At 39.0% G+C, this 14,614-nt stretch overlaps 1 protein-coding gene across 6 annotated transcripts in view; it reads right to left on the bottom strand.

The window, feature by feature from the left end:
* The window catches only part of LRRC49 (leucine rich repeat containing 49), a 149,316-nt gene that overhangs the window by 95,391 nt on the left and 39,311 nt on the right, over positions 1-14,614 (bottom strand). For all 6 annotated transcript variants that reach the window (XM_019968201.2, XM_019968200.2, XM_070797009.1 and 3 more), the window contains one exon: positions 9,406-9,467. In XM_019968201.2, the coding sequence (XP_019823760.2) occupies positions 9,406-9,467 (62 nt within the window). The remainder of the gene's footprint in view (positions 1-9,405; positions 9,468-14,614) is intronic.

Below are 14,614 nucleotides of genomic sequence, written 5' to 3'. Positions count from 1 at the left end.
CATTCCTTTCAATATCTGTTTGCTCACCTCTGCTTTATTTTTATTTTTTTAAACAACAGAAATTTACTATCACACAGTTCTGGAGGCTAGAAGTCTGAAATCAAGGTGATGGTAGTGGTGTTGTTTTCTGAGGGCTGTGGAGGAAGAATCTGTTCCAGGCCTTTCTTCTTGGCCTATAGATAGCTGTAGATAGCCATCCTTATGTTCACAAGGCAGTCTCCCAGTGTGTGTGTGTGTGTGTGTGTGCATCTGCTCAGTCATGTTTGACTCTTTGCAACCACATGGACTGTAGCCTGCCCAGGCTCCTCTGTCCATGGGATTCTCCAGGAAAGAATACTGGACTGAGTAGCCATTCCCTTCTCTGGGGGATCTTCCTAACCCAGGGATAGAACATGGGTCTCCTGCATTGCGAGTGGATTCTTTACTGTCTGAGCTACCACGAAGTCCCTCTATACCTGCCTCCAAATTTCATCTTTTTTATAAGAATATCAGTCTTACTAGATTAGAGCCCACTCTAATGTCTTCCTTTTAACTTCACTACCTCTGTAAAGACCATATTTTCAAATAAGGTTGGTTACATACTGAGGTACCAGGGGTTAAGAGATCAACATAGCAATTTGGGTTGGGGTGGGGGAAGGGTGGGGAGGTGGAATGGACATAAAACAGATACATAAACATTTTTGTTTCAAATTTGTACATCTCTTTTCATGAAAACCAAAACACTCTGCTGTACACCTAAAACTAATACAACATTATAAATCAACTGTACTTCAATTAAAACAAAACAAGACAAGATGAAGACAAGAAGGGAATGTTACAGTCACTTACCTTTATTTTAAATGTTTATGTTCACTGTATTTGACATTGCTATTGCAAAATACTTCAAACGCTTTTTGGAAGTATTTTCTACAAGTTATAAGGAATAGCACCAGGGGAAGTTACTTAATATACTTTAAGTTTATTTCTAAATGCATTTTGGATTTACTCTACTTATACTTTGAATTTGTAGAACAAAACAAAATAGAAGTCATAAAACACACTGATCTCAATTTACCATGTGTTTCTCAACCTAGAAACAATCACCCAATATAACATACAATCATGAGTAATTTTAAGACCAAAATTCCCCCTTAGCAATATGTACCAAAAATGTCCACAACTTCTAGAACCTTCACATTAGCAAAACCCAAAAGGGCCTTTGACACATCAATACCTTAAAATGTTAATTTACTGCCATGAATAGCTATCAGCCTCTCAACTATGTATGTGTGAACCCAGTATGAGACTCGGTGTGCAAAACAGCCTGCTCACAGTGTCTTAGTTTAATTTTAGTTCAAGAATCCTTCCTTTAAGAAAAACTCACACATACACACATTGAATAAATTATTCTAACACAAAGGAAAATGAAACTTTAAGATTATAATAAGAATTATCCGGGGACTCCCCTGGTAGTCCAGTGGCTAAGACTCCGGCTCCCAATATTGAGACCCCACAGTGTTTTCTAAACTTTTTAAACCCAATTCATGGTGAGAAATATATTTACATTGTAATCCAGTTCCCAAATATCTATAGCAAAATAATATTCATACACAAACACATACAAATGTATACAAAGATACACCCATATATATTAAAACTGCAAACTTCTCATGAGACAGTGTTCACCCTTACAATGTGTGAGAAACTCTCAACATTTTCTATTCTGCTTTTATGGTTCCAGTCTTGAACTAAAATTGACTAGGATCCTTATATGGGTTTTGACTCAAAGTCTGGAAAACACAGATCAGTGGCATTTTTAAGTCAGCTGCACAACTTGCTAAAGATACAAATTCCTGAGCCCCATCTAAAACTACTGAATTAGAAGCCATGGAGGATGGATCCCCAAGCACTGCATTTTAGCAGGCTCTCCAGATGATCCTTAAGCATATTAAAGTTTGAGAACCCTTGAGATCTTTAGGATCTCAACTTGAGATCTATAGGATCATCAGGTGTTATTCAGACAAAGAGAGGTAGAAAAAAATATTATTGCCAGAAGCCATAGTAAATGCAAAGACTAAATGGGCAAGAGAGAGCATGATTATGTTTAAGGAGGTTCAGTGGAACACGGCAAGTTCACAGGGCTCTATGGGGAAACAGTGTGGATGAAGAGGTAGGCATGGTCCAGTCTGCCACCTGCCTCTCCTAGTTGGTTCCATGCCACCTAAAGAACAATATATAAGTATACATTCTTAAAAAGGAAGGAAACTTTTATACATGCTACAACATGGACGAACTTGCAGCCATGAAACTAAATGATGCTTGCTCCTTGGAAGGCAAGCTATGACAAATCTAGATAGCATATTGAAAAGCAAAGACATCACTTTGGAGACAAAAGTCCATACAGTCAAAGCTATGGTTTTTCCAGTAGTCATGTACGGATGTGAAAGTTGGACCATAAAGAAGGCTATGCACTGAAGAATCGATGCTTTCGAATTGTGGTGCTGGAGAAGACTCTCAAAAGTCCCTTGGACTGCAAGGAGATCAAACCAGTCAATCCAAAAGGAAATCAAACCTGAATATACATTGGAAGGACTGATGCTGAAGCTTCAATAATTTGGCCACCTGATGCAAAGAACTGACTCACTGGAAAAGACTGAATCTGGGAAAGATTGAAGGTAGGAAGAGAAGGAGACAAGAGAAGAAGAGATGGTTGGATGGCATCACCGACTCAATGGACATGAATTTGAACAAACTCCAGGCGATAGTGAAGTATAGGGAAGTCTGGCATGCTGCAGTCCATTGGGTCACAGAGTCAAACACGACTTAAGAGACTGAACAGCAACCACATGGATGAACTTTGAGGACATCGTACAAAGTGACGTGCACCAATCACAAAAAGACAAATATTGCATGATTCCACATACATGACATAACTAGAGTAGTCGAAAGTTCAGAGACAGAAAGCAGAACGGTGGTTGCCAGGGCCTTGGGGAGGGAGAACGGTTGTTTAATGGGTGTAACGTTTCAGTTTTGCCAGATGAAAAGAGTTCTGTGCAATACAAGACTGACTGCACAAGGGTGTAGGTGTATTTATTAACACCACTCTATCGTGTGCTTTAAAATGGTTAGGATGGTACTTCTATGAGTATTTTACCACAATTTAAAAAATAATACCTGAGACTAAGAGTCCTGAGTTGACACTTGACCTTGACTAGTATTTGACTCTTTTCCCAGGGATACGAACGTCTCCTTATTTCTGGGAGCAGTAGCAACCATTCCCTTTTAGGCAAGGAAAACACTCAAATTATAAATGTGTCTTCTTTTTCTTTTTTTTTAAAGAAAAAAGCTTGTTAAAACTTTCTACATTGGAGATTGAAAGAAAGGAGACAGGAAAGAATCAATTATACCTCAACTTGGTAATGAAGAGCAGAGCTCTGTGCAGCCTCAGTGGAAAGGAGATGAAACACCCTGGGTTTTGCCTACAGATCATAAACTACCTCTGGGTGGTAGTACATATTTATCCCTGACAAATATTTTTGTCTAGAAGCTTTTTCTTGTGAAGGGAAATTTTATATAAAATAGTAATCTGCTAGTTAACAAATATTCTTATTTGGGGGTGCCATAACTCAATGGTTCCCAGATCTAGCATCAAGCTGAACAGCAGAATTCTCTGAGAAGCCTTAAAAAAATACAGATCCTTGGCCTCACTCCAGATTTACTGGAGCAGGTTACCCAGCAGTGAACTTAAGGCCTACGTGTTTTTAAAGCTGCCAAGGATATTTTTATGGGTGGCCTTTTGGGGGCAAATCACTCAAAGTAAGGACAGCTATGACAATGGCCGCTTGGTGTGTGATCTGACCTCTCTCTACCCTCTCAAAACCTCTCTGAAACGACTGAATATAAAAGTAGGAAAATATCCTTAGCAATACTATAAAACCAGAAAAAGTTCCATCACCAGACCAGAACACTAAGGAATTTCTGGAAGATATAAAGCAGATGGAATCAGTAAAACCCCAAATTGCTAAAGAGCCTGAAATGAAGAGTATCTCTGCTAAGTAAATGCTACCGGCAGAACCTCAGAATACTCCCCAGAATAAGTGTGGCCAGCAGATGTGGGTCAGCTGTCCAGTAAGTACTGGAGGGCTTGGTAGCAATTTGCTAGCCTCCTACCCTCAAAAAGGCTGACTCCTGAATTGTCTTCAGGTTGAAAATGATGAGAGAAGAAGGGCTGTGCTTTGGGAAAGTGCAACTGGCCCAAGATGTAAAAGGAGCCCCCATTCCCAGAAGGCAAGTTTCTTGTGAACATCATAAAGCAAAGTCCAACTGGTTGGATAGCCTTCCTCCTCCCTCCTACATCCTCCACAGACAGAGATCTTATAACTTGCATTCACAGCGACATTTCTAAATTATGCGAAGGAAACAAATTCATGTATATCCTCATATATAAACAAGAACAAAAAATCACAGAACAAATGAATGGATGAAAGAAAGTATTTTGTTTAATTTAAAGAACAAGTGTAGGTAATGGAGAAAAATAAATTCTAGAAATTAAAAAAAAAACTTTATCTCATAGAATAAGCCATTAGAGGGACTTCCTGGTGGTCCAATGGCTAAGACTCTGTGCTCCCAGTGCAGGGGACCAAGGTTTGATCCCTGATGAGGGAAGTAGCTCCCACGTCCTGCAACTAAAAAGATTCTGCATGTGGCAACGAAGATCCCACATGCCACAACTAAGACCTAACACAGTCAAATAAATAAATAATTTTTTAAAAAGAATCAGATCAGATCAGTCGCTCATTCGTGTCCAACTCTTTGCGACCCCATGAATCGCAGAACGTCAGGCCTCCCTGTCCATCACCAACTCCCAGAATTCACTCAGACTCACGTCCATCGAGTCAGTGGTGCCATCCAGCCATCTCATCCTCTGTCGTCCCCTTCTCCTCCTGCCCTCAATCTCTCCCAGCATCAGAGTCTTTTCCAATGAGTCAACTCTTCGCATGAGGTGGCCAAAGTACTGGAGTTTCAGCTTTAGCATCACTCCTTCCAAAGAAATCCCAAGGCTGATCTTCAGAATGGACTGGTTGGATCTCCTTGCAGTCCAAGGGACTCTCAAGAGTCTTCTCCAACGCCACAGTTCAAAAGCATCAATTCTTCGGCGTTCAGCCTTCTTCACAGTCCAACTCTTGCATCCATACATGACCACTGGAAAAACCATAGCCTTGACTAGATGAACCTTTGTTGGCAAAGTAATGTCTCTGCTTTTGAATATGCTATCTAGGTTGGTCATAACTTTTCTTCCAAGGAGTAAGCGTCTTTTAATTTCATGGCTGCAGTCACCATCTGTAGTGATTTTGGAGCCCAGAAAAATAAAGTCTGACACTGTTTCCACTGTTTCCCCATCTATTTCCCATGAAGTGATGGGACCGGATGCCATGATCTTCATTTTCTGAATGTTTAGTTTTAAGCCAACTTTTTCACTCTCCACTTTCACTTTCATCAAGAGGCTTTTTAGTTCCTCTTCACTTTCTGCCATAAGGGTGGTGTCATCTGCATATCTGAGGTTATTGATATTTCTCCTGGCAGCCATTACAAAAAATGCAGACTACTTGGAAATTAAGATCATGAGAGCCAAGAAAAAGAAAACAAATCAAGCAGACAATAGCACCTCAGAAGAGCTGAATAATGGAATGAACACGTCTGAAGAACGAACTAGATACAACTGACTCTCTTGATTAGCCACAGAATATTTCCTTCAAGGTGATCATCACAGAGTGTACTTTGGCAGGTCCCTCCAGCATTCCATGGGCTGGAGGAAGACTTGGAGCTAGTTGGGAGGAGAAGAGGGCAAGCATCTCACTGCAGGTTCCCAGAGGGTAGGCCTAGTGAGTCCACTCTGAGCCTTCTACATCTACTTCGGCTAGGTTGTACCCTTACCTGGAATGTCCAAGGACTATTCACTTTACTGAGGTCTACTCCACTTAGAGCTCAGCCCAGGGACCATCTCCCTCTGGGAAGTTTTCCTTGACCTCCCTTCTCTACACTGATTTACATTTTCTAGTGTATCTACGGAGAAGGCAATGGCACCCCACTCCAGTACTTTTGCCTAGAAATCCCATGGACGGAGGAGCCTGGTAGGCTGCAGTCCATGGGGTCACTAGAGTTGGACACAACTGAGCGACTTCACTTTCACTTTTCACTTTCATGCATTGGAGAAGGAAATGGCAACCCACTCCAGTGTTCTTGCCTGGAGAATCCCAGGGACGGGGGAGCCTGGTGGGCTGCCATCTATGGGGTCGCACAGAGTCGGACACCACTGAAGCGACTTAGCAGTATATCTACATTTGACCACAGCTAAGTTTAACTCACTGTATTATAATTACCTATTTGTGTTTCTGTCTTCCTCGTGCTCTGAGGGATATTTTAACAGGAGGCATCACTTCTATTCAGATACACAGATGTGGATATGTCATTCATTCTCTTAATGTATCTTGTATGCCTACTAGAAGAACTAAGTGCCTGTTCTAATATCTACAGGAAAACATACAAAAATGGTCCTGTCTACCAAGGCCATGGTCAACCCATCATTAAATATAGGTACCTATCTACCCCAAGGTGGAGCTCTCTGAATTCAGTTAGGGTGCTATCACATTCTGGAACTTTCTGAATTTCCACCAGGTAATAGTTTATGTAAATGGGCCTCTAAGAATCCAACAACTTGGTCAAAATCTAGGAAGCCTTACTACATTAACAGTCAATTCATTTTTGTCTCCCCAAAATGGATACACGGTTGGATATTTCACTGGGTGATATTTGAAAGTTATCCAGAGAAAGTCCTAAAAGGTACTTTCACCTATATACTGCTATTTCTGCTCTTCTTGTATGTTACTCCTCAACCACTGAATTGCAAATTATGCAACTCTGTCATGCCAGGACTGTAGCAGGGTATGAAAGGACACCACAATTAACACTACAGATCATCTACCATCCCAGTCAACTGAAATATTTGTGTCTTGAATAAAACTCACAGAAATGTGAAAAGGGCTTTCACTCTCTAATTCCTCCTGTCCCCTGCCCAAGAGCCAATATATTCTCTATATCATCTCTTGGATTACATGCATCAACAGGAACAAAGCAGAAAATAGAAAATGTACTTGACCTGAAAAGCAGGTCATCTGGAAATACTAGAGAAAGGTAAAGAGCTAAGCCTTTGCAGAAACACAAAAAAAGCAATCAGTAAGAATACTAAAACCCTTCCTTCTATTCCAATTTCTCAATAAATCCCACTTTTAATAAAAAGTCATAAGTATTAATCCCACTAATCATATATTTATTTCGTTGAGTAGGTAAAACTCCTTTTCAGGTTGGGAAGAAAATTCCCTAAATACAGACATTTAAGATCAACTCCCTACAGAGCCAGGAGTTTAGAAGTTGAGGTATCCAGAGGAAGTGGGCACGTCATAACCCCCATACACCCAAATTTATAATCTCTTTTTAAATTATTCCCCATAAACAAGACAAGAGCAAAAGTAATAAGTTCTACCGCATCACTTCATGGGAAATAGATGGGGGAACAGTGGAGACAGTGTCAGACTTTATTTTTTTGGGCTCCAAAGTCACTGCAGATGGTGACTGCAGCATGAAGTTAAAAGACGCTTACTCCTTGGAAGAAAAGTTATGACCAACCTAGATAGCATATTCAAAAGCAGAGACATTACTTTGCCAATAAAGGTCCATCTGGTCAAGGCTATGGTTTTTCCTGTGGTCATGTATGGATGTGAGAGTTGGACTGTGAAGAAGGCTGAGCGCTGAAGAATTGATGCTTTTGAACTGTGGCGTTGGAGAAGACTCTTGAGAGTCCCCTGGACTGCAAGGAGATACAACCAGTCCATTCTGAAGGAGATCAGCCCTGGGATTTCTTTGAAGGGAATGATGCTGAAGCTGAAATTCCAGTATTTTGGCCACCTCATGCGAAGAGTTGACTCATTGGAAAAGACTCTGATGCTGGGAGGGATTGGGGGCAGGAGGAGAAGGGGACGACAGAGGATGAGATGGCTGGATGGCATCACCGACTCAATGGACGTGAGTCTGAGTGAACTCCAGGAGTTGGTGATGGACAGGGAGGCCTGGCGTGCTGCGATTCATGGGATCGCGAAGAGTCGGACGTGACTGAGCGACTGAACTGAACTGAACTGAAGGGTTTGCCGCACCTTCAGAAGCTAATATTGTGAGACGTGAGAAACAACACATTTTAAAAATGAGACACTATCTTCTCAAAACAATTGTTAACAGTCTTTAGGTAGAAACTCCTTAAAGAAAATTGAGTGCTCCTTCCATTGCCATTAAAAATAAATTCTACTCTTCCAACAAGATGGGAAGGCAGCTGGAACAGGATTCAACATAAACTGAAGAGGACATTAAAAGTATTTCAGAAAACTTTGTATTTCCACACAAAGAAAAAAAAGAAAATGATTAAGGGTGTTTTCTTTGAAATAATGCCTACATGCAAAATTCACCATCTAGACTTAAGCACTACCTTTTAGAGATATAGTACAGGGATGGGGGCTAACATAGGAAAAAGGCAGAAACAGAAAATGTGCAAAAGCTCAACCGGTTTTTAATAATCAGAAGCACAGACCTAGAACTCAGGAAGAGATATGTCCTCAATTCTTTTATACTTAGTTCTTATCCTTCTATAAAAGTACATTCAGAGAACAGTCTTGAAGTGAAACTAAAGAACTGAGGGGCAAGGGAGAAGAGAAGAAGGAGAGTCAGGGAAGGGTGGCTACTCATTCTGCATTGAAAAGTCTGACTGCCTGTCTCAGCTCCAGTTCTGAAATCTTCCACACTGACACTGAATGAGACATCATCACAACAGAAAGGATGATATGCTTCAAACCTTTACAAAACAACATTTAGACATTTATATATTTGAATATACAGTGTTTAGCTGCATTAGTTCTCCAAGTAGGGATACCAAGTTAGAAGTTATGGCCTAATTAGCAAGTGGCTTAGTGACAAGTATAACCTGCTATATCAAAATTGCTCAGTAGCTACACAGATTGTAGATGATAATTTATGAAAGAAATTCTAATTCAACTGATTAGTGCAGTAAGTGTCAAACAAAGGACAGCAGAATATATGTTGACATTTCCACATACGTGTTTTACAAAGAAGCAACTCTAAACTATAACTATAAAGAGCACATACTATACTAAACCAGTCATCATTTTAGCATCAGAAGCGCTAATAAACACAAGAGCTTTGATTTTGCACAGAGAACTTTGTCACAGATGGCCCTGTCATTTTCCAGTTGAAAATCGTACATGTCAATAGAAATACTCCTAAGTATTTACAATCTTAATTTAAAGCATTAGAATCCACACAATCAAATTATTAATAAATGACAAGTTGGGAGTTTCCACTTACGTAGATATATTGTTGAAGCTGAGAAACAGACGTTGGAGGCAGGGCAAATTATCCACATCTCTCTAGAAGGAAACAGAAAGCAAAAATCTATCAGCTGAAAGGAAAAAAAAAAATATTATAAAATGTCTTCTTGTTCAGCTGTTGAAATACATAGCCATTGCTAGTTACTGCAACCTTGCTAGACCACTGAATGCTACTGGGCATTGAGCTCCATTCTTCTCCACTGCAGATTAAATGGGAGGGTTTTAGTACATCCGCAGAACAAGCTGCACCACTCGCAAGGTAGAAAGCACTGAGGAGAACAGAGGGAGCTGCTGCTGCTGCTGCTAGCCTCTTCAAGCATGCTTTTGGGAAAGGAGCCAAAGTGCTACTTCAGCCTTTCAACTGTAGCACAAATACAGTATGATCAACCATTTGTTAAAAATCACTTGGAAAAGAATCTGTTCAAACACTTTAAATTTTAAATTTATGCAATCAGCTTTCCAAACAGTACTGAGAATTTCAAAGCCATTCACCTCACTATTCTCAAACCCACAGAAATACACCACTCAGTTGCAGATGAATCAATACACTGACAATGCCCCCATAATGCTAAAAGGAGATCATCATAACTGTCAATGAAGGGTACTGGAAGGGCAATTTCCATCTAAGCAAGAATCCAAGGTTCTCACAATTGGAAATCTATGCTGTTCTGCTTAGGTGCAGCACTCCTGAGCAAAACACTGCTGTTTAAATACAGTTACCATCAGCAAACATTGAAATGTTTTGGCCCAAATGATTTTTTACTAATTTTATTAAAAGACACAAACCTTCTGAAAAGTCTGACATATTCTGGAATACCAGAATCTTAAGACGAAGCTTAGTAATTACCTAGTCCATAATCTCATTGTTCACATGGGAAAAAGTGAAACAGTTGAGGCTGTGGCAGGGGCAGCATGGGAGAGGGGTGGAAAGGTGACCAAGATACATATTGTCATACACACAGAAGCCAAAATAGGACAAGATTCCAGTTATTCTGACTTCAGTGGTCTGCTCTTTACAATACTACACACACTGGTACTTCTAATATTAAATATTTTTCACTTTTATTATTTACAATAATTTCTAGTTATATCCAATTGAATGATGCTAATGTAAAAATGTACATTTTACATAAATTGTGACCAATATTTAAACCCAATCAAAACTTGTCTTACTCTTTCCGTAAGTCATCATCTTTCTTCCTCCCCAACTTTCCTTCCTCCCTTTTAAAAATACCATTTCCAAGACTGAATAAAAATGTAGGCAATGCATCAAAATTACAGACAAGTTCAGCTTTTCCAAAAAGTCATTTATTTATTTTTAAAAACTTGTTATACAAAGAAAATATAAAAGTGATAGAACTGTGGCAGAGCCACGTCTCATTGATTTTTTAGAGGACACAGGAGAAATAAATCTGGCTGAAGACATTTCCCATATAGTTTTCAGGGCTGTAATTTCCAAAAGGAAAGGATAGCTTGCTTCCTATCTGGTCTCCGGAAGTTTAGAGTTACAGTCAGATTGAAAGCCTGTCTGAGGAATCTCTTCTCTTAAATTCTTCCTGGAATCTAAGGGAGATATTTCTGGGCATAAGCATTGTTTGCTGACATCTAACTAGGACAAAACTGAGAAGCAGTAGCCTGAATCTCCTTTGGATCAAGGCATCTTTAAAAAAAAAAAAAAAACATTTGCTTTTTTCTGTGCGGTCACTCTCACAAACATGGAGAACGTTCCTAAAACCCAGTGGGCTTCTTTAAGAAGTAGGAAAGTACAAATCCCACAGAGTGACAGTACAAAAAGGGCAAGGATTCTCCGAATGCCCGAGGAAGAGGCATTACGACAGGAAGCGGAGTGGCCACGGTGGGCACACTAAACCAGTTTTCCGGAAAAAGACTAAAACTACAATGAGGTTGTACTGAGGCCTGACTGCATCGAGCCTAACTGCAGATTTAAGAGAATGAGATGCGAGCATTTTGAACTGAGAGGAGATAAGAGGAGAAAGAACAAGTGATCCAGTTCTGAACTCCATATTTTGTTTCATTATGAAGACAATAAAAATTGGAGACTGTTTGCTTCATTTAGTTGCGATTGGTTTTTGGAAGGGAAATAAACTAGTGCCATCCATTTTTTAAGAAACAGTCTTCTTTTGGGGCCCCAGCCTACCACCATCAAAGACTGCAAACACACAGACACACATTTCAAGACAGTTTTTTTACTATTAAAATATAAACTCAAATTACATCAGGCTATAAATTGTGAGAAAAGGGCTTTTTAAGTTTATTTGATTATAATGTTTTATATTTATTTTCATTTAAGAAGCAAAATTTTACCAGAAGTTTTTATCAAATTTTCAAAATGATTAACTCTCATCTGATAGAGGTATAAAAAGTATTCACAAGTTGAAAAGTTAAAAGTCAGAATTCAACAACATATACCCCAAAATCATTTTAGGAGATAGCCTTTCCAGAACTTTAAAAAGCAAAATAATTACCCACAATCATTGTTGTTGTTCCAAACTTCATTCCTATAAGAAAACTATAACTTTAATTTTTCTAGCAACTCTAAGATATACTCTGTAATGAATTTCTAGCATTATAATAGACAAAAAGAAATATTCTATTTATATCAATTATCATGCATGAGTTATTTACAGAAGAAAAAAAAAAAAAAGACTGCTGAAAGTTACCAGAAGATGGTTGCTCTAATATGAGAGTGAACCAAAGATGTAGATACATAAGATCCAGGAAGTCAATTCACTATTGGAGAGAGACAAGAGAAACTCAAGGATGTCATCTCCATAGCAGGCCTAAGGGCAACCAATCTACATTAGAGACAGAGGACAAAGGGCTAGAAAGGGTATCTTCGAAGACAGAAAATGAAACAGATATACTTGAGATCTTTGCCCATATAGAGAAGAATTTTAGAGTTCTGTTGGGGAGTTTGGACCTTCAGTTAATGGAGAAGTTATTAATGCCAGAGAAAACAAAAGTTTAGTATCATGGTCCAACATTCACTTTGAAAAGCTCATCTTGTTCTGCCAGACAATCCTAACCTGAAAATCCGAAATCTGTTAGTTGCTCAGTTGTGTCCGATTCTTTGCAACCCTATGGACTGTACCCCACCAGGCTTCTCTGTCCACAGAATTTTCCAGGCAAGAATACTAGAGTGGGTTGCCATTTCCTTCACCAGGGAATCTTCCTGACCCAGGGATTGAACCTGGGTCTCCTGCACTGCATGCAGATTCTTTACCATCTGAGCCACCAGGGGGTAACCTATTATGTCATAAATTCATCAATCTGAAGCCAGTGCACTGAAAGACCCACCTTAAACAAGACCCCCAAGAAATCTCAAAAATACATATCCTGACTTGGTCCTTAAAATATGACTAAGACTGTGTCAAGAAAATGTGCTCTTCCTGTCAGGAAGTAATAATCTCAACTTTTCTTTATCAGCAGGTTGTTCTGGTGTTACACTGGGGAACCAGCACTCAACAATCTGCATATAATTATTTTGGAATAATGAGGAAAGCTAAAATAGGGGTTACAGATAATTTAAGAAAGCTAAATCCTTATAATGTTGAGAAAAAGTCAGCACATTTATTTCACTGTCAAGTATCAAATCCTCCCAGAAATTCTTTTCTGGAGGTAACTATTTCACAGGCACTGAAACTATTCCAAAGGGGCAATAACATACCTAAGATGAGAAAAAGAAGATGAAATATTTACATACAGGGGAAGATTTACAGTTCATCTGTTAACCTCTTAATATCAAATTTATTATATTTAACAAAACACACTTCTGGGAATCACATTCGAAATATGTTTTGAAGTTAAGACACAAAACCATTTTACAGATTTTTAAAAATATATTCTTTAAAAATAGACTTTAAAAATTATTTACTATATGGTTATTGAGAAGAATATAATTCTTTATTTTTCAAGAGAATAATGACCTGCCAATTTAGAAGCATGTTTGTCCTACCCAGCTCAGATGCTGTTTTCCATATTCCTAAACTTCACAAAAGAACTAAATGATTCAGCAATTTGACCCTGTATAGAACATCTATTACTGGAGCTATTTTTAGAGCAGCCTCCTGCAGGGGAATAAGGAAGAAGGGTGAAGAGACGGAGGGTTTGGCATACAGCAAGGAGAACAAAGATGACTGTAATAAAATTACAGCAGTTCTCATTTTGTTACCTATTCTGTGACACAAAAAAGTCAGTGTTAAAATATGTAGGGGTAATTATCTTCATTTTGAGAACTAAAAACAAAGCACTGAATAAGCTTGAAAAAAAAAAAACAAAGAAAAAAGTGTTCCTTTTTATAAAAAGGTTTGTAAATTCTAAAATGACTTACTATGGCCATCACTGTAATACAGACACATATTATATGAGGAATAATATGTGTAAGCCATCATATTAACAACTCAAGTCATATTTTTATATACCATGAAAAAAAGTCTATTACCTGCCTCTATTATCCAAAAGCAGTAATATCCATATTTACTTTTTACATTTATTTATGACATATTACCTGGCAATTATCAGTCAACCTAGCTGCAAGCTGCTCTTTCAGTCTGATTTATTTCTATACACTGTTGTAATCCCCTGAAAATAAAAAGGAACTGAAAACCAGACTAATAAGCAGGAAATGACACTCTGACTACAGAGATTTTCAGTCTTTATAATCTAAGAGAGCTAGATATAACCTCTATGAGGAGAAATAGAAAAAGCCTCAATTTCACAATCACAGGCCTTTCCACACTTGAATTTCTAGTTCAAATTTACATCACATGCTTGATCTAACAAAAAAGAAAGTGTTAGTTGCTCAGTTGTGTCTGATTCTTTGTGACCCCATGGACTGCAGCTCACCAGGGTCCTCTGTCCATGGGATTCTCCAGACAAGAGTACTGGAATGGGTAGCCATTACCTTCTCTGGAGATCTTCCAGACAAGGGATGGAATCCAGCTCTCTTGCACTGCAGGCAGATTCTTTACCATTTGAGGCACTAGGGAAACCCAAGATTCCTCATAAAAAATGGCCCCTGACATTCTTACCCTTACCACTACAGGCAAAACTCACTAGAGAGACACAAACTCAAGTCAGACTGTACAGCGTGTGTGTGTGTGTGTGTGTGTGTGTGTGTGTGTGTGCACATGCACGTGCACTCTCAGTCGCTCGGTTGCCAGTTG

The sequence above is a fragment of the Bos indicus genome, chromosome 10 (genome assembly GCF_029378745.1).
Source record: "Bos indicus isolate NIAB-ARS_2022 breed Sahiwal x Tharparkar chromosome 10, NIAB-ARS_B.indTharparkar_mat_pri_1.0, whole genome shotgun sequence".
Classification (NCBI taxonomy): Eukaryota; Metazoa; Chordata; class Mammalia; order Artiodactyla; family Bovidae; genus Bos; species Bos indicus.
Note: the sequence above shows the minus strand (reverse complement) of the source record. Positions and strands in the feature narration are given on the sequence as shown.